At 35.5% G+C, this 19,105-nt stretch overlaps 1 protein-coding gene across 1 annotated transcript in view; it reads left to right on the forward strand.

The window, feature by feature from the left end:
- The window catches only part of Ugt8 (UDP glycosyltransferase 8), a 62,327-nt gene extending 43,736 nt beyond the window's left edge, over nucleotides 1–18,591 (forward strand). Inside the window, exons 3-6 of the mRNA XM_028760491.1 lie at nucleotides 8,981–9,123; nucleotides 10,406–10,482; nucleotides 12,781–13,000; nucleotides 16,292–18,591. Of these exons, the coding sequence (XP_028616324.1) occupies nucleotides 8,981–9,123; nucleotides 10,406–10,482; nucleotides 12,781–13,000; nucleotides 16,292–16,655 (804 nt within the window). The 3' untranslated portion in view covers nucleotides 16,656–18,591. The remainder of the gene's footprint in view (nucleotides 1–8,980; nucleotides 9,124–10,405; nucleotides 10,483–12,780; nucleotides 13,001–16,291) is intronic.
- The last annotated feature ends 514 nt before the right edge of the window (nucleotides 18,592–19,105 follow it).

The following is a 19,105-nucleotide window of genomic DNA, read 5'->3' on the forward strand; positions in this document are numbered from 1 at the left end:
AGTGCTATAGAATTGGTAGTGTAGTACATACTGATGGGAAGTTCTTTCCAGCCATTTACCTAAGGGATCTAGCATTACTGGTTGGGGTTACAGTGATGTTAGATAACTGAAGTTCATCCTTCATTTATATAGCCAGGATTGAATGCAGATAGAATTATTCTCTTCACCTGATCATCCTATTATTTTTCCAATAGAGTGAGATTTACTATTTTCTTTACATAAGATTATACATGGAAAAATATACAGTCTTAGCAGGCTGTTACTGTTGTTCAGCATGTTTCTACCCAAGGCACACATGCTTTTCCTGAGATGATTAGCTAATATTCCTGAGATCAATGTATTATTACTTCTGGGTCATTAACTTTATTGTGTAAGATAGTTTACTTCCTGTATAATTGGGGAAAGCTATTATCTATGTGTGGAATAAGAGTGAGAAGGGCATATATTACATTGTCACTCATGCCAAAAATTGAACCAAAGCTTTCTCCAGCTTTCTTCAGTTTATACAGTGTTCAGCTGATTAGACAGAAACAGTGGAGCTAGTGGAGAGATCCATGAAGCCTTCGTATAGCAGAAGATGGACTATTTTCATAAAGCATTTGAGAGCAACTGACTTACGTGTTACCATCAAACTGAAAAGATCTGTTTGAGTGGTTTACCTTGGTAATTTTGTGTTAGACTTAGTCTTAAACAAGTTCTCACTTTTCTGTTTTCCTCTATCCTGGCTTATAATTTAGAAACACTAAATACCAATGTCATAATACTAGAAAAAGAATTTCTAATATTTATGATGACGTTGTTATGCTTCCAGTGTGTTTTTACTATTTTATTTAATTTACCTCTAAATGTGTTTCTAATGGATTCTAGAAAGATTTAGCCTACAGCCTAGAATAGATTGTCATCAAATTATTTCTCTGGCAATACAACTCTGAAATCAGTAGAAAAGTAATATATAACTCCCAGGTGTTTAATGTAAATGAGCTTTCTACAATGAAAATTTCTTATTTCCAAGGAATCCATTTGGTCAGCACAGGGAGTAATACAGCAAAGGCAGTGTTAATTCTCTGTGGTGAAGGCCAGGAATCTGGGTTGGACTTTGAACTCCCAGGCAGGAAACTATATCTTGCTCTTTTATATTCCTGGCGTATAGTCTTACGCACATAAAATGTGGCCGATACAAGTTTGTTTAACAGTGATTGCATCATTGATGAAATGAATATACCTGGAGAGCAAATAAGTGATACACATGTCTGTGGCTTTACAGCATGATTTTGCTGTTTACCATGACAGGAGATTAAGGAATGTGTTTCAGGCTGCAGAGCTGTACTCTGCACTCATTCAGGAAGAAAACTACCTCCTATGCATCTTGGACTCTTCTCTCTTGTGCACATGCTCATTTCAAATCTGTTTCCAGATCACTAGCCTTCTTACATCTCTGGATTCTTCGTTTACTCCTGTAACATAAGAAAGATTTACATATCATTCTGAGATCCTTTCTTTTCTAGTCAGTTTTCTTTTCATTTGTTGGTATCTGCTCTTTTGTTTACCCAGCGTACTTTCCACAGCATCCCTGCACCTTGCTGTGCTCATATCCTTGGGATGTCAGAAATGCTTGTCTGCAGTTTGTTGAAGGTCTGAAGAACCTTGAAAATCTAGCTTTCCTCAAAAGGTTTCAAATTTTGCTTACTTCTAATTGTAACTGGGGTGGTAAAAATTAAAAGCTTACTGGAAAGGAAAAAAGATACTTCAGTATCGCGGTGGGAATGAATGTGTCTTTCAGGGTTTTTTCATTCTCCCAATTGCTCAGTGTTAGGAAGACTTAGCCATCACCTTGACATTGATCTCTCTAATGCGTCTTTAAGTTAGTTGCTGCTTCAATTCCTGGAGAAACCTGGAAAGCGTTTGAATTTTTTAGAAAACTTGACAACTTTATACTGTATGAAAAACATTGTACTATTTTTCCTCTATGTATTTATTATAACTAGCTCTATTCTGAGTAATATAAAATATGGTAACAAAATGTAAAGAAAGTATCATGTTTTAAGAGGACTGTCTTTTTTTATCTTTCCTTTCCGTGAGGTGCATGTCTTTTTATTCCCTTAATTTGTTTATTACTTACTAGACATCTCAGCTAGGAAAAAAAATAAGCTTGTTTTTAGCTGGCAGAGTACTTTAAAAATATGTGATCCTATTTGATCTCCATGTCCCGTGATGTATTACTTTCACTTATGGGGGTGAAGAAGCCAGGCTTCTAGTGACTTGATTGACATCACATAGCAAGTGGTGGAAATGGGCTTTGAGGGAAACACATTTTGAGTAGTTACTTTTATATTTTCTTTTTTCTCTTTTCCTGTGCATTCATATCTCTCTCTCTCTCTCTCTCTCTCTCTCTCTCTCTCTCTCTCTCTCTCTCTCTCTCTCTCTCTCTCTCTCTCTGTGTGTGTGTGTGTGTGTGTGTGTGTTGTATGTACTTATTGGTGCTGGTATGTGGAGATCAGAGATTGACATCCAGTGCCTTTTGTTTTATGATACATGGTCTCTTAGAGATACAGAGCTAAGAGATCACCGTCTTGGCAAGGCTCACTGCCATGATTTACCTGCCTCTATCCCCCAGCTCTGGCTTCACTGCCAGGTCCTGCCACGTCTGACTTTTGCATGGGTGCAGAGACTCTGAACTCAGTTCCTCATGCAGCAAGCACTTTATCTCATGCTCTCTACCTAGCCCTAACTTTTATTATTTTTAATTGATTGATTTTTATTTAGTAAGTTTTGTTAAACTGTTTTGGGAAATACTCAAAAATCATATGATGCCTGAAGCTCTTTTAAAAAGATTTCTGTATCAAAATATTTGCTGTTATTCTAGTTGCTGAATTTTACAAAATAAATATTTCAATTATTTACAGCCCACCTGATCTAAGTAGAACATTCTTTATATCAAACATGGTAAAAGAGAGAAAAAAAGCCCTATTGATGTTGGTGTTGGTAAGAACAAAAGTGCCCTGGACTCCCTCCCCCTTTTCTTCTATTGCCATCTTTGTGTAGGACTCTCTCACAGTCCAGGCATTCTTTCCCTCAGAATGCATGGGGCTGACAAAGGATGCAGTGTTAATGTTTTCCTGCCTGTGCTGACCCTCTCTCCAGGCTCCCAGTTTTGGGTGGAGAAAGAGGTATAGGTTTGGATCACTGTGTTCCAGCAGGACATACCTAGAGCTAGCTACCTACTGCAATCCAGTTTGTTCCTGGGTATCAAACTTGAATATCCTTTCTATGTTTGGAAGATTCTGATACCATCAGAATGAAGCCTTAGCAAAGATGGAGACAGAACTGCATCATCCAGTCTTCAGTTAGTCTTCTGGTTCAGGAACAGTTATCTGGGGGTTTATTTTATTTATTATTTGTTTGTTTGTTTAATATATTTGATGAGTATACTGTCGCTGTCTTCAGACACACCAGAAGAGGATCTTGGATTTCATAACAGATGGTTGTGAGCCACCATGTGGTTACTGGGAATTGAACTCAGGACCTCCGTAACAGTAGTCAGTGCTCTTAGCCACTGAGCCATCTCTACAGCCCCCAATCTGGGGATTTAAATGATCTAAAATTAATAGGAGTCTTCTGTTTGCTTTTGGATAGAGAGCGAACATTAATTATTCAGTAATGGTCTCTGAAAAGTTGAAGAACTAGCTAGATTTTTATACCGTCAATGACTTCTCAACATCCATCATGTAGAAGTATTACCAAAAAATACTGAAATTGTTATACTTTTAGATCACTACTCTGTTATATTCTTTAATTTCCATTGTACCTAGTCTTTTGTCACAAAGTCCAGGTACTGTACTCCTCCATGCTGAACTACATAGAGTATATGGACTAGTAAGAGGACAGCATGCACAGCTACCTGCTTTCTGTTTCTTATGGCCAAGTCAAGTCATTTGGTATATAATTGATCCAGAAAAGTGAATCTGCCAGATAGAAAACAAATCACTACCTAGTTATGGTGTAGCTGTTAAGGAAGGCAGAAATTTTAACATACAGAAATGATTACTATAAATGTCAAACATAAATACTTTCCTTATGTTTTCTTTACTGTATAAGATTAAAGGAAACTTACTTAACACTGCAAGAAGACAATATGATTACTTTTATTTTGAGGTTTTCTTTCTGAAATGTTCATATACAGAGGGAGGAAAGGGAGGGAGAGAGGGGGTAGCACAGATATGGCAATTAAACTGTGTAAACATGAAAGTATCCACATGTAGTAGGGTAACATCTAACATCTGTGTTACTATGCTTATGTAGAATATTTGGTGCATTGTTTTGATCATTGGCTTTCATTTCCATTTAGAAGATTGGAAAGCTATTCCCTTGGGGGTTTGCTTTCCAGAACCCTTAGGTATGAGTATCAGTCTTGGACATGGTGATGTTTGAAGCCAGGCAGCTCTGCTCTATGCCTGCCACGCCACCTGGTGGTATAAAGTAGAGTGCTATACTATACATAAAGTATACTATATATAAAGTATACTATACTATACATAAAGGAATGGTTAGGATTTCTAAATTTACATTTTGTGTGAAATAGAATACTTATTCTATGCATATATGTATAAATATCCACAATGCATACAAGTAACATTGTTTTGAGTTTAAAAAGTAATTAAAATGTATCAAATGTAAAAAAATAACATAATTGAAAAATAAATGCAATGAGAAAATTTGAACCATGCAAACATTAAAGTATATTATAAAATAATAATAAATTTCAGAATTTGCAGGGATGACAGATAAGTGGAACAGTAGAATTCAGAAAGCAACTAAGGTGATGACCTTTGAATCCCTGAAGAGTTGATGACTGTTTTAATCATTGAGAAGATGAAATAGTCAATACATTGTACTGAGCAAGCAGACTAGCTGGATGATTACAAATAATGATGGAGGCAGGCATGATGTTGCACTTGGAAGGCGGAGGCATGGGGATTGCTGTAGATTGAGAATAGACATAGCTACATGACTAGTGTCAGAGTTGCAGGAACTACATAGCAAGATCATGTGTCAAAGCAAAACTGACTATAGAACTCAGTCTCATTATTCTAGATCCGTGGAAATTAAATTCTCTTAAGTTCTAGATGGATGGAAAGTTAATACACTAAAGAGTACATACTGCTGAATTATGGAAAGAAAATACCACTTGAGTGATAATCTTAAGTGGGAAAAGATTGCTGAAAACCCTAGAGCCGCTTAAGAGATTGTATTCTTCCTTAATAAAAAAAAGGAAGTTGAAAGAAAATTACAAAACTGTAATACTTAGTAAGTGAACATGCAATCATGTCTTTTAATGTTAAAGGTTGAATGAATTACATTGTGATGTCTTAGCATCTAATAGAGGGCTTGGAGATGATACAAACATTTTGAGTTTGTATTCCTCTGAAGTAAAGTGAAACATTTTTCGGGAATGTTTGTGCAATTTAACATTCCCTGGGGGTACTTTTCCCAAGTCATTCATGTGTATTTCTGTTTATTTGGTGTTCTCACTAACCCTTTATAATATGATCTAAATTCTTTCTAGTATATTGTTTTGTTTCTTCTATTCTCTGTAGTGTGTTTGATCTTTAGTGAGCTCCACCTCTTTCTTTTGTGACTTCTGTTGTCTCTGACTCAGGAAGACCATTCTAGAATAAGATAAACAGATTCTTTTGTGTCTACAGATAAATCATCTGTTTAATTCAGTTTAACATTTTTTATCCTTCTGTGATTCATGATCTGTGAAAGTATAGAAACTCATGTTTTCCTAGACCTATATTTTTATAACTCCTTTACTCTCTGATGAAAATCTTCAGCTGATATCTGACAGTAATTTATCTCCGTCAGCCATCTTCATTGCTCTGTTCTATTTGCTAACAACATCAAGAGACATAATAGTTATAGGCACTGGGGACACATTACTACCTAGAAAAGTAAACTGCCTGTGCCTTTCTAAAGTTTCTTAGTCTTTTGGTGTATTTTCATATTTAAATGAGTTCATTTGTGTGATACACATGTGTTTATTTGTCCATGTGTGTACAGGTATTGTGCAGTACACATGCATGTGTTTGCATGCATGTAAAGAACAGTTGCAGACAAATCATGCCTCACCATATTTTTTGAGACAGGGTCTTTGGCTGACTTGGCTACATAGGCAGCTAGCCTATACCCAGGGTCATTCTTTCTACACTGTCCCAACACAGGGATTGTAGTGGATCTGTGCTCAGCTCTGGATCTGAATTTAGGTTTTCATGTTTGCACAGCAAGAGATTTATCAATTCACATCTCCCCAGCCTCTTATTTTGTTTTCTGAAGTTTTAACATTCTTTTAATATTTAATAAATTCTCTCTGAAAATGTAGATACACACAATTTTTTTTATAAAGATTGGCATCATTTTTAACATCAATATTTACTACTCAGGCATATTGTTACTCTTTTTAGTCAGATATTTTTGTCCCCTCTTAAAGTTTTCATGTTTACTTCAAGTGTTTTTTAAACATTTCAGTTTAATTACTTATTATATATTATTGATATTGTACTGCAAATGGATGAACTATTAGTCAATTTTTGTTGTTGATTTGGTATTTTCTTAGAGGGAGGAATTTTAAGTACTTTCATATTTTAGAATAATAAGTTTTTCAGTCAGTTTTTTTATGTTACACATTATTCTGAAATTAATTTTCTTAAAAAATCTTCACAGAATCATTTAATCATATCAATGAATTCTTATGTTCTGAAAGATATTGTCAGTGTATACGTAGAAGAGGTTTTAGCTAGAGCTTCCCAACCGATTGAAGATAAAGACACTTTTTTTTTTTTCCTTCATGAAATCCCAGTTTATGTCTTTGCTGTGGGCTTAGCAGCCTTAATCTCTCAGTCACTTCTAACTCAAATGTGTTTCCTGGGTATCTTTCTACCAGATCCAAGTTTCAGTCCCTTCAGTGTCCCCATTGTACATCTGTCAAGTCAATATTCTGTGTACTTTTGAGGATCAGAAACCATGGGAAAAGGAGGGTTCCATCGAGTCCAAGTTAAGTGTCTACTCATTCCCCATCTGTTCTCAGGTCATTCTTTTGTGTGTGTTCATTTCACTTCATGCCAAATAATAACTGGAGAACTGACTTTTAAACACTTAATTAAACATTAAACTAAAGTTTGCTAAAACTCTGGGACATTTCAAATCTTCCTGAAAGAAATGACATCATTTCTGTGAAGCTTCCTGCATCTGTATAAACTTTTTTCAAATAGTATTGATCCAAAAATTGAATGGTTGTTGGTAAATTACAGGAAGGCAAGACAGGGAAAAGATGCCATGTTTCCTGCATACATGAAGCATTTGTACATGTCTCAGAAATGTCAGCCTCAAAACTGTGCATAAAATTTAAATTGTAGATTTGCTTCTCATTCTTACTTAGAATCTAGAGATATCATGCTTAAGTTTTCAACATGTGAAGTAAGGCTTGGTAAATGTAACAAAATAATAGTTTTAATCTAAAATTGAGGTAGGCTCTGTTTCTTTTATACAATTATAATCAAGATTCCTAGAAAATAACGTTAAGCTAGGTGTCTATCCAACAATCAAAATGTGATTACTTCACTGGCTACAGGGCTCTACCTTCTTACCACTCGTTCTCCCTCTTACAGTGTTTTGATTCTCTAATTCATTTGGGATATAAAGTATGGTCCTTCCCTTCCTTCTCTAGGAATGAAATGTCATAAAGCACCTCTATACAAGTATCATTAAATAAAGAAAATGTATGTCACATGTTTATATAGGCAAGCTGAACTGTGGTACCAGTGTGACATGATTCTTAACATGTAGTATTCCTTGGCTGTGGGTCAATGTGTTCTAAAAAGTGGTATGAAACTGTAAAACCACAGCAACACAGGATAGCAATCCACTGATACTGAACAGAAAGGCAGGGTCTGTGTAATGGCATTAACAGCAGGCTCTGCATCACAAATACTACTACAAAACTGAGTCACACGCTGTTTTGATGACTGCCAGTGGTGTACCATTCATTAGACAGCAGGGTTGTCCTTAAGGGAGTTTTGTGTCCTCAAATGTTGCTGGACCTATTACTGTTCAAAAGTAAACAGCTTCTATATCTTTGAGAAAGATTCATTTCAGCTGGATGACCTGACATTAACCTAGAACTTGTGCTTACAGAACACAACTGACAGGAGTGGTACCCGTATAGGAGACTGCTTTTATTTTTGTGCATATCATCCACTCCAGAGTTTAAAAGACTCACTGAGGAGTATAGCTGGAGGAGTTGACACATAGTCAGTCTGAATCTCTTGGTCATAGTCTCACATTTCTAACCAGTGATGGGTCAACTATTAGAATGTTCTGATCTTTGAGATCTGATACTCTCTCTCTTAGCTACTGTTTTTTGAGTTGATACTCAGTGAAAAAGGACAGAGAGGGCAGGGAAAGAGGGAAAAAGGGAGGGAGTGAGGGAGGGAGGGAGAGAGAGAGAGAGAGAGAGAGAGAGAGAGAGAGAGAGAGAGAGAGAGAAACACAAAAACATATGCCACCCTAGTTCATTGAGTATTGTTAGAAGAAATACTTTTTAAAATTTTATTTATTTTATGTCTATGAGTGTTTTTCTTACATGTATGTATGCACAGTCTGCACATACATCTTATGGGCATAGATCAGAAAGGATTGCCATATTCCTAGAAACTACAGTTACAGACAGTTGTATGTGTGTATTAGAAACTGAAACCAAGTTCTTTGAAAGAGTGGTAAGTGTCATTAATGACTGAAAATTTTTTCTGTCCCTGGACATAAACCTTTTAATGCAGTCTGTAGTTTTTAGAGGAAAATCCCATGTGCTGTTCTTACTTTTTTGTTGTTTGTTTAAGGAAATTATATGAAGATTTTTCAAAATACTTTTTAATGGGACTGACTTGTATTGGTCTTCATAAAGCTGTTTTCCATGTTTCTCTTACAGGATCTGCAGAGGTGGGTAAATGGTGCTCAGGAACATGGCTTTGTCCTGGTGTCTTTTGGAGCTGGTGTCAAGTATTTGTCAGAAGACATTGCTAACAAACTGGCAGGAGCTCTGGGGAGACTGCCTCAAAAAGTGATTTGGAGGTAAGGTCATGATAATTCAGACTGGTTTTTACTGTTGAAACCCAGTATCTCCTTATTTAATCTTAATGTCCTTGTGGAGCATGACATATTGATTGACTGGCTAAGTGATCTTGAGTTTTTATTTTGTTTCTACTGCATTGAGATCCAAAGCTTATTCATAAAGGTCTGTAATTGATAAAGATAACTGCATAGAATGTATTCATAATATATTGTGGAATGAGATATTCTGCATTGGGCTCAGTTTTATGTTTCCTCCAGCTTAACACACCCCCCCATTTTTTTATTGTAAGATTTAGTTGTAATTTCACACCTGTCTATATAATTTTTTCAAATTAGTTTGGAATAAGGTAGTGAATGATGACTGAGTAAACGACTTAAGTGCTTATTAACCCAGGTACTTTGCACTCTCCCTTTAGTATATTTCCAGATTCTTGATCTTAGAGCCTGAGCTTCTAAAACTCTCAGTACCTTACCAGCTAATTAATATTGGTTAAGATAAACTCTGAGGAACATTCCAGCTTCCACCGAAGGCCCTGCAGCATGGAAACAAGCCTGCATACTTCACTGAGCATGCATTGATTTGCACTCTTGGAGCTCAGGAGGTATATTAGTGAATACAACTCCACAGAAAGGAAAAAAGTGTCTCCCAAGACATTATGTATACTTTGGATTGTCTAGGTTTTTAACACTGCATAAGGCTGGGCTAGGAAATGGGCATTGACTTTATTCTGAGCAGAACTTCCCTCATCTTACTTGAGTTCCATTGGGATTTCTCTATCAGGGTTGTTAATTCAGGGCATCCTTGTACCTTATTGAGAACTCTTGTCATCCTCATAATTGTGAGATACATTTGAGGTTCACCACATAGGAAACAGCCTAACTATGTGTTTTGCTCTGCCAATCTTTCTGGACCAAAGGGAATGAAGCATATTTTCTGCTGCCTTTTAGTGTTGGCACTGGCTTGCAAGGACGGAGGTTAGTGACAGCTCAGTGGGGATTGTTTCTCTCCTCTCTGAGTACTTGTGTAGAATTAAATTTAGCAAATATTCATTTGGGTCCCCACATCTCTTATATATGTATTTAGAATTATTAGAAGAGTAAATAGACTTATGAGAAAATGTATCTGTCTATATGTGGAATATTTCTATTGGTACTAAGCCAAAACTTTACTCAGAAGAATATCAGTAATTTATCATATAACATAACACTCATAAGTCTACAAAATTAATGCATGTTATAAAGCTTCATTTCTGAAATACCCATTGTCTGGTATCTATTTTAGATTTTCTGGAACCAAACCAAAGAACCTAGGAAACAACACTAAGCTTATAGAATGGTTGCCTCAAAATGACCTGCTTGGTAAGTCAGTAGCTGCACTTACTTGACTGATACATAAACATGATGCTAGTACAGGAGTGGTTTGGAAAGTGTGTGTGGTGTAATTCTTACCTAGCACTTCAATTCTCAAAATTCAGATCACTGATCTTAATTTTGATTGTTGTAAAATCATTTGTAAAATGTAGCTACTGAAATCTGTAATGAAATACTTTAAACAATCACCCAATTTTAATGACCATAAAACTTACATTAAATTGTATAAGCTAATAGCAATATATAAAGCAATATTAGGTTAGTTGATAACAGCAGTTAAATTACAAACAAACACAAGCTGATGTTATATTCAGTTACAGATGTATCTAACTCTGAGATAATTTGGGAGTTATTCACTTCTCTGAAACAACAAAAAAACAGCTGAAAATAAGGGGAATATTTAAGTTTAATTTGATCATTTGCCTTAATTATTCCTAAATTACTATATAGTTTTGATAAAGAAACATTTGTTTTAAATTTTTATTTGTTGTGATTTTGGTCTTCAACATAAAATTAAAGTAACATTGATTACATGCTTATCTTTTAAGTATGCCTAAGTATAAATTATTTTACTTTGTTTAATGAGTATAGACAGTAAAAATGAAAATTTCCATTTATTAAATTTATTCATTAAATACCATGTAAGCCCTTACTATGAAATGATAATAAAGATGTTGATCTGAGCAGTATTGACTCACACTTATGCATAATCAATACTAAATATCAAGTAAAGTAACTTATTTTAAAATTATCTTAAAATGCTAGTAACAACCTTAAAGATACTTTAAACTTTTCTAGAAATATACTTTCTAGATGCTACAATGACCTTTAGGGCAAGATACTTTTTTATTTTATTTTTATTATTATTATTATTATTATTATTATTATTATATTTTAAAACAGTTTAGTACTTGTACGCAACTATATAGCTTTGAAGTCTTGCCTCTAGCTCCCAAGTACTGGAATCATAGTTGTATGCCACCAAAAAGTTAAATAATTGGAGTGTGTGTGTTCAGTCACTGAGGATTGAATACAGGACCTCACATGATTAGCAAGCACTCTACCCGTCTCCACTTACAAATCCAGCTATTTCAATTTTTCACTGTAAAATGGTGAAAAACTTTTATATATACTTCCTTTCTACCTAACTCATTCTACACCTAAATAAATGAAACTAAGCAAAAATAAACACAATTTTCTTTTCCCAATGCTTTCCTTCTTTTCTATGTCTTTGTTATTGTGACTTTAGAATCTATATAATGTAGGGAGAAGCAAGTAAAAAAATCCATAGCAAAGTTGACCATCAGCTATCTCAGTGCAAGGTGTGATGCTCTTACCTAGGAGCATCTGACCTTTCCATGTGGAACCAACAGCAAACCGCAGCTGTTTAATATCCTGTGAGAAAGACCTCCTCAAGGTTCCCCAGCTTCTCCTTGTCTCAGTGTTCTGACTTTCCCAAGAACAGTCCTTTCATAGTACATTGAGCAACACTTCTGCAGGTGCTGTGATGAATCCTGTAGTCAAAGATTCACTCAGGACTAGAAGTAGGCACTAAACTACTGTCTTCTCCCTTCACCCTAAGTCCCCCTTTCATTCGTATACCAGCTCTGCTTGATGTTTTCAATGCTGGACTTGGTAGTACAGGTTTTGTTCAAATAGGAATCCTGCTACTAATACAATTTTTAAATTTAATCCTTTGTCTGAGGTAAGAGTTAGGCACGCTCTATACAATACTAGGAGAGACAAATGCATTGAGAGTCTATTAGTATGACAGCTTGTCCACAGTTTTGTGCCTGGTAAGTGTATTTAATAGATTTGAATTTCTGCACCCTATAATTATTTACTGGCCAACAACATATTTCTTTCACTTCTTATGCAAATTTTTCATCTCTGTAATGAAATACAACCCACTTACCAGAAGGGATACCTCATTAACATTTTGACCAGCTGAAATTTCCATTCCTGTGACAACTAAATATTACAATACTGCATCTCTTATAGATGATGTCCTCACTTTCTGTTCATTTTTAGCAATTAGAGTGTGTATTGCTAGTTATGTGAAATCTGTGCTTGAAAGAATGTCTTATATTTCATGATTAATGTTATGTGTTTAAATTACCTAAAATGGCTTTTAGTTGATATATGTAACAATCATTTTAATTGGTATAAAGAATGGATCAATGAAATTGCACTTACTAAATTGTAACTTACTATTTTGTTTGTCTTGTAAGAAGTTCTGGATAAATCTGGAGTAATAATATAAGTTGTTTCCTTTTTATCCCTTAGGTCATTCAAACATCAGAGCCTTCCTAAGCCATGGTGGTTTGAACAGTATATTTGAAACCATGTATCATGGTGTCCCTGTAGTGGGAATTCCGCTTTTTGGAGACCATTATGATACTATGACTAGAGTACAGGCAAAAGGCATGGGGATTTTATTAGAATGGAATACGGTTACTGAAGGAGAACTGTATGATGCACTGGTGAAAGTTATCAATAATCCCAGGTAAGGTTTCAGCTCATATAAGGCAGACAGATGATAGTATGTGTATATACATTTATCACATTTATCCACATACACACATGTATTTAATTATACAGTATATTGCCAGTAAGATTTCTGTGATTCCAGCATGGAGAGAGATATCTCTTATATCATTGTTATTTCTTATGTTTGTTTTCCTAAAATTTGAAGTTAAATGGAACAGTCATTTAGCCATTCATGATGTGACCCTGAGGTTTTTGCCACCAAGATTTGTCAGACAGAGAAACAAAGGTGAGAACAATCATTTGAATCTCTCTGGTGTATCAGACTTTGCATCTGTTATTTACCTTCCATACCCATTGAACTAGTTACATCTGTCATAGCTGTGACCAAGTCCTTGACAAGATGTGACATGGAAGAGGAAGGATTGATTTTGGCCCTTGGTTTGAAGGTATAACCTGCTGGCAGTGAGGAAGGCCTGACCGCAGGAGTGCCTACAGCAGTGATCATGGGAGCTTCCTCACGTCTTGATAGGAAAACAGACTGGGAATAGGGCTGCCATTCTGACTTTCTGCTTTTTCCTCAGCCCAAGCCATAGAACAGTGCTTTCATATTCATAGTTTGCCTCCTCAGTTGCCTCCTGGAACTGTTCTCACACACATACAGAGAAGCATGTTTCTCTGGGAATTCTAAATCCTCCCAAGCCGACAGTGCTAATCAGCCATCGCTGGCTGCTGACTTATGTCAGAGGTTTTGCTATTACTGTAGAAATGAGGCAGTTGAAACTTAAAGAACATCAGTAATTTGCCTACAGTCACACAGCTATTCAAACACGAACAGAAGACAGACCTATCTGGTTGTTAATCAGAACTCTCCATCCTGCCTGGCTTTCCCAGAACTAGCTATTGCTAAGATGTATTTGCTCATGTGAATGATGAATTAGAATCTTTATTTTGCCTTTTAAATTCTTGATGTGTCCTGAATTAACCCACTTCACAAGTGAGTCTCAGTGGGCAGCTGGCCTGGGTACTTTTAAACAAAGCAGTGATTTTCTTCATGTAAAGGCATGACATTTGGTTTATCATGTTCTTCAAATGGCATTAAATAACTGAAGAGCTCAATCTAATTTCTGATTATACCTAGGTTATATGGCTGAACACTGTCCTGAGAGTCATTGCTATATTATAAGAAATGTCAATGGAAAAATGATTGCTTAAAAAAATAATGAAGCTTACATATAAAATTTTTTGATTCATCCAAGTTTCATTATGCTGCCTTTTGTAGGCTTGGAGATGGCCCTCATCTATTAGCTAGTGTCTTGGACACAATTGTGGCACATGGAACAGTATGTTCTGTGCCTCAGGCACCTGCATACTATCCCTTCTATAATTTTTAATTTCTCTTGTTAGATCTCATGTATTTTGAAGCATGAATATTTTTACACAGACCTTTGAAATCTAAAGGAAAGATTCAGGATGGTAAAATTGGAGAGCTATTAACTTTGGGTCATTATAGAAGAACATTTACAAAAAATTGTTCAGCAAGGTAATTTGTTTTGATTGTGGAACTAGAGATTGAGCCCAGGGACATGCACATGCCAGGCAAGCACTCTTCAATGAGCTCTGTTCCCAGCTCAGTTTAGCTGTGTTCTCAGAGATGTGAGCCAGCATAAATTAGAGAAGGATCTGGCTACACTCATTACATTCCACTGAAATCCTAAGCACAGTCCTGAGGTACACATAGATATGTTAATTTTGCCATTCCCTAAAAGCCATTATATAAACTCAAGAGATGTACCTAAAATATATGGCAAATGTTCCACTTCTGATGTGAAATCATTATTTTAAAGGCTAAATTTGCCTCATTAACATTATATTCACGATATTCTAGTTTAAGCCAAGTAATCAATGTTGCTAAACAAAGGTTTTTGTTGGTTGGTTGGTTGGTTGGTTGGTTGGTTGGTTGGTTGGCTGGCTGGCTACTTTTGCCTTTTTAAATGTAAACTTTGGTTTGGTTTAATGAAAACCTATTACTTTCTTATAAGGAAACCAGTAAACAAAGGTGAGCTGATCCTTATAATACTACTTGTCTAAGTCATGGTCAGCTTTTACTATGGAAGGTTTTTTTTTTTCATAAATTCATAAAAGATAATGTAGTTTAATTTCAATCAAGAAGGAAAATGTGTAAAATATTCTACTTCATTTTTCTGTTTTAAGGAAAATCATTTATCCATATATCTTTTTTAAAATAAAATAGATTAAGAAGGAATCTTTCACTTTCTTTTGCCATCAGCCAGAAAGTGTGATATAATGTAATACAAGATGTGGGTGGGCTCATAAAATTTGGGTGAAAATTTTAAGTCATTTTCATCAGGATTTGTTATAGTCATAGCAGAGTAAATGTGCCTCTAAAAGCTCATAGCATGGATATAGAAACAGCCTACAAAGGATTATCATGGCTTGCTACTGACCCCAGTCCTAATTCCCTTCCATTCATTTCCCTAACTTGTTACCATGTCCATTACGGGCTAATTATTTAAAGCCACAGCTACATCATAAAAGGAACATCGCATCAATTCATATAGCACTGTACACTGATGATTGTACTGTAGAGGTGTAGTCATCGCATAGCGCGTCCTGTGCTCTGGACTCTCCTTTCATCACACCCCATGCTGTTACCCTATGGCTAGTGCTCTTCACCTCGGGATACTTTCTGTTCACCAGATCTGCCGTAGTCCTGCAGCTTGCTAGCATTATAATTGCTTCTGACTTCCCTTTACTTACTTTCTCATATAATCAAGGATCTTAACCAACTCATACCGACTCTTTCACTCTAACTTCAACCCCTTTTCTTCTGTATAAAAATAACATTCCCACACCACCAATTATTATGGCTTTAAGTTAAAGAACTGAATGACACTACTTTTTTTAAGAACTGGTAGGAAAAATGTTCCTGCTTTTCTCTATCCTTTTTGTAGAATTTTAAAGTGTCTCTTTCCTGAAGAGATACTTAGCTTAACAGCTTTTAGAAGCATCTGATGGGGAGAGTGTACAATGTGGTATGGACAGGGCGTGGGTCAGAAAATATAAATCTGCCTCTCATCTGTGGAATGATTTCATGTTACTAGGTTTACTTGTTCTCACCAGCTTGAAATATATGAGATGCAAGTATATAAAGCATTTAACCCAGTGCCTGGAACACACTTACATGCTTAGACAGGAGTGTCAGTCATTTTCCACATTTCTAAATTGAGCTATATATCAGTATAGAAGCTCTGTATACATGATCATATCACGTTTGTCCCCACTGCAGTTATCGGCAGAGGGCTCAGAAGTTATCGGAAATTCATAAGGATCAACCTGGCCACCCTGTCAATCGGACTACCTATTGGATAGACTACATTCTTCGCCATGATGGAGCCCATCACCTCCGTTCAGCTGTCCATCAGATCTCTTTCTGTCAGTATTTTCTACTGGATATTGCCTTTGTGCTTCTGCTTGGTGCTACCTCGCTCTACTTCATATTGTCCTATGTGACAAAATTTATCTATAGAAAAGTCAAATGTCTATGGTCTAGAAATAAGCATAGCACAGTTAATGGACATTACCAAAATGGAATCCCCAATGGCAAATACAAAGGAAATGGTCATATTAAACATGAAAAGAAGGTAAAATGAGTGGACAGCCCAGGCAATGGGATCAGGTTTGTAGTGCTATGCTTTAGTCTAACAGCTACTAAAAGTAAATGTCAGCAAACAATCCTAACACGCCCCCATCAGACCTTATTAATGAAATTCCATGGATAAAATGTCTGTAAAGAGCACAACCCTAAATGCAGAAATGTATTTTATTCTAATACTGATGCAGAAAGTTGGCAGTGAACCATTTAGAAGCCTTAATTATTTAAATCAATTACGTGATTGCGTCAGACCTTAGTTTTAAATGTTATGTATGGATTACAGGTGAGGGATGGTGTTTTCTCTTGATAAGATGTGTGTTTGTTTCCTGTGTCATTGAGTTTTAGATTCTATTTGTATTTAGCTTGTAACAGTATTTCAAAGACTGTTTCCTAAACTCTGTGTAAAGAGGCAAGTGAAAAGATGGCTGGCACAATTTTTGTATTTTTGTTTATTAGAGACATTTTTATTTGTTTCTTTTGTATATGCTTTTTTCTTAATAACTGTGGATACTTGTGAAGAAAAACATGTAATGAAGTAAATGAGTGAAAAGGTTTTCAGATTTTGCTAATATTTTTCTCCTATCAATATTTTTTCTCTGGAAGAATTTTCTAATTAGAACAGAGCAACAAAGCTCTTACTTTTGCTAAAAGTGCTGAAGATGATTGCTCAAATAGTGCTTGGAAGCAGAGCCATGTATAAATGCTTATGGAACTTGGATCTTCCATAATTTGAGTTTTGAACATTCAGGTATCACTTCTAAAATTTTAACTTTAAAAATAATCACCTCTCACTCATTTTATTAACTGGGTCACAATATAGTACATAGGTGCCAACATATAATTCTTTTAAGCAAAACATTTGCGATTATCCTCCTTGATACCTGCTTTGGCTGCAGGAGTTTGAGGTTTGTTAGCAAATAAGATTTTACATGCTGCACAGAAGTGACAGAAATTGTACCACCCGTTTGTGCATGAGTTCCCATTCCCTTCTCACTACATCAGCACAACTCAGTAGCCTTTTTGGTCATTGTTCTTGAGATGGGACAGTGACAGTATCTATTTGGAACAGGTAGACAAGTCACAACTTTCATAAATTCAGGACCTCCCTGTTGAACCACTAACTAAATGGCGACTGTAAGCTTATTCTATGTCACTCTGTTTACTGAGCATTTGCACTACACATGCGGAGTGTATGCTTTATTTATTTGTGTTTGGAAATCCCATATTTGACATTTGAGAGTAAAGAAGTGAAATATTTACTTAATGTCACTCACTAACATGGCAGAGTTGTGAAAAATCTAGAATGCTGTAAATCCTTGTCATACACTGTGACATACAACTTCGTGACACTCCCACTAGGAGCCAGTCTCATATACTTAGATTTAATGTCAATAGTTTTTTAATGCACAATGCGTCCAGCATACTGCTTTCTGAATACTTGAAATGGTATCTATACAAACCTGTTAGTTACACCTTTTCACAATCTTATCACAATGTTGCCGTTCAAAAAGGAAAATGATGAGGCAATGAATGGTGGGATGGTTAACAGAGCATAGAGTGTATGAACCAGTTGATTTTACTTTTGGCATTTGATAAAGTTGACATAGGCACTAACTGGATGATTAAGCATAAGTTAATTTCCACTGTGATTTCAAAAAAAAAAAAACTTAAAACAATAAACAAAGTTGAAAATAGAGAAATGTTGTTGGAATAAAATTTTTATTCAGATTTTATTTCACAGTATTATATAAAGGTATATTTAAATTATAAACATGTTTCTAAGGCCTCCGAACTTTTATATGTATATATGAATGTGAAAACAATGTATTAAATGTGAGAACATATTTAATAAAAATTAAATGCAGGGATTTATCCTTTTAAGTACATCAACATGGATCTTTAAATTATATCCAAGAATTAAGAATGTTAAGTACAACTCTTATCATTGTTTCTTTGTTTTATTTTGTTTTGTTTAGCATTTTGTTGTTCTTCTCTACCAGTCCTCTGTCCTGGACTCTGAGGAAGCTTATTAGCCAGCTTTAGTAAATAGGATGATTTAAAATTTTCTATGCTTAGGCTAAATTTTCAAATGAAGTAAAGTTTTCAAGAAGGCATTTATTCATTTACTTTTCAGAAAGAGTCTCTGTAGCAGCAAGTGCTTCCATAGCTGGTTTATCAAATGAAAACTGGGATTTTTTTTCCTTCTCAGTTGGTAATATGTAATATCTCATTAATTGCAAAAGGCAAGAATTTTGATAAGCCAGATTGTAATGAGCTTATGTTAGTGGCAAGTGGTACTATATTACTGAACTTGAAGGAAAGTAGACATTTCCCTCAAATCTCAGACTTTCACAAAATCCTAAATTACTACTGTTCATACTGGGGCCTTCGGTTGATCCCCAGAATATCTCATCCCCCAATGTCTCCCCAAAGAAGAACCAAGGTAAG

This window comes from Grammomys surdaster, unplaced genomic scaffold (assembly GCF_004785775.1).
Source record: "Grammomys surdaster isolate TR1022 unplaced genomic scaffold, NIH_TR_1.0 126531, whole genome shotgun sequence".
Classification (NCBI taxonomy): Eukaryota; Metazoa; Chordata; class Mammalia; order Rodentia; family Muridae; genus Grammomys; species Grammomys surdaster.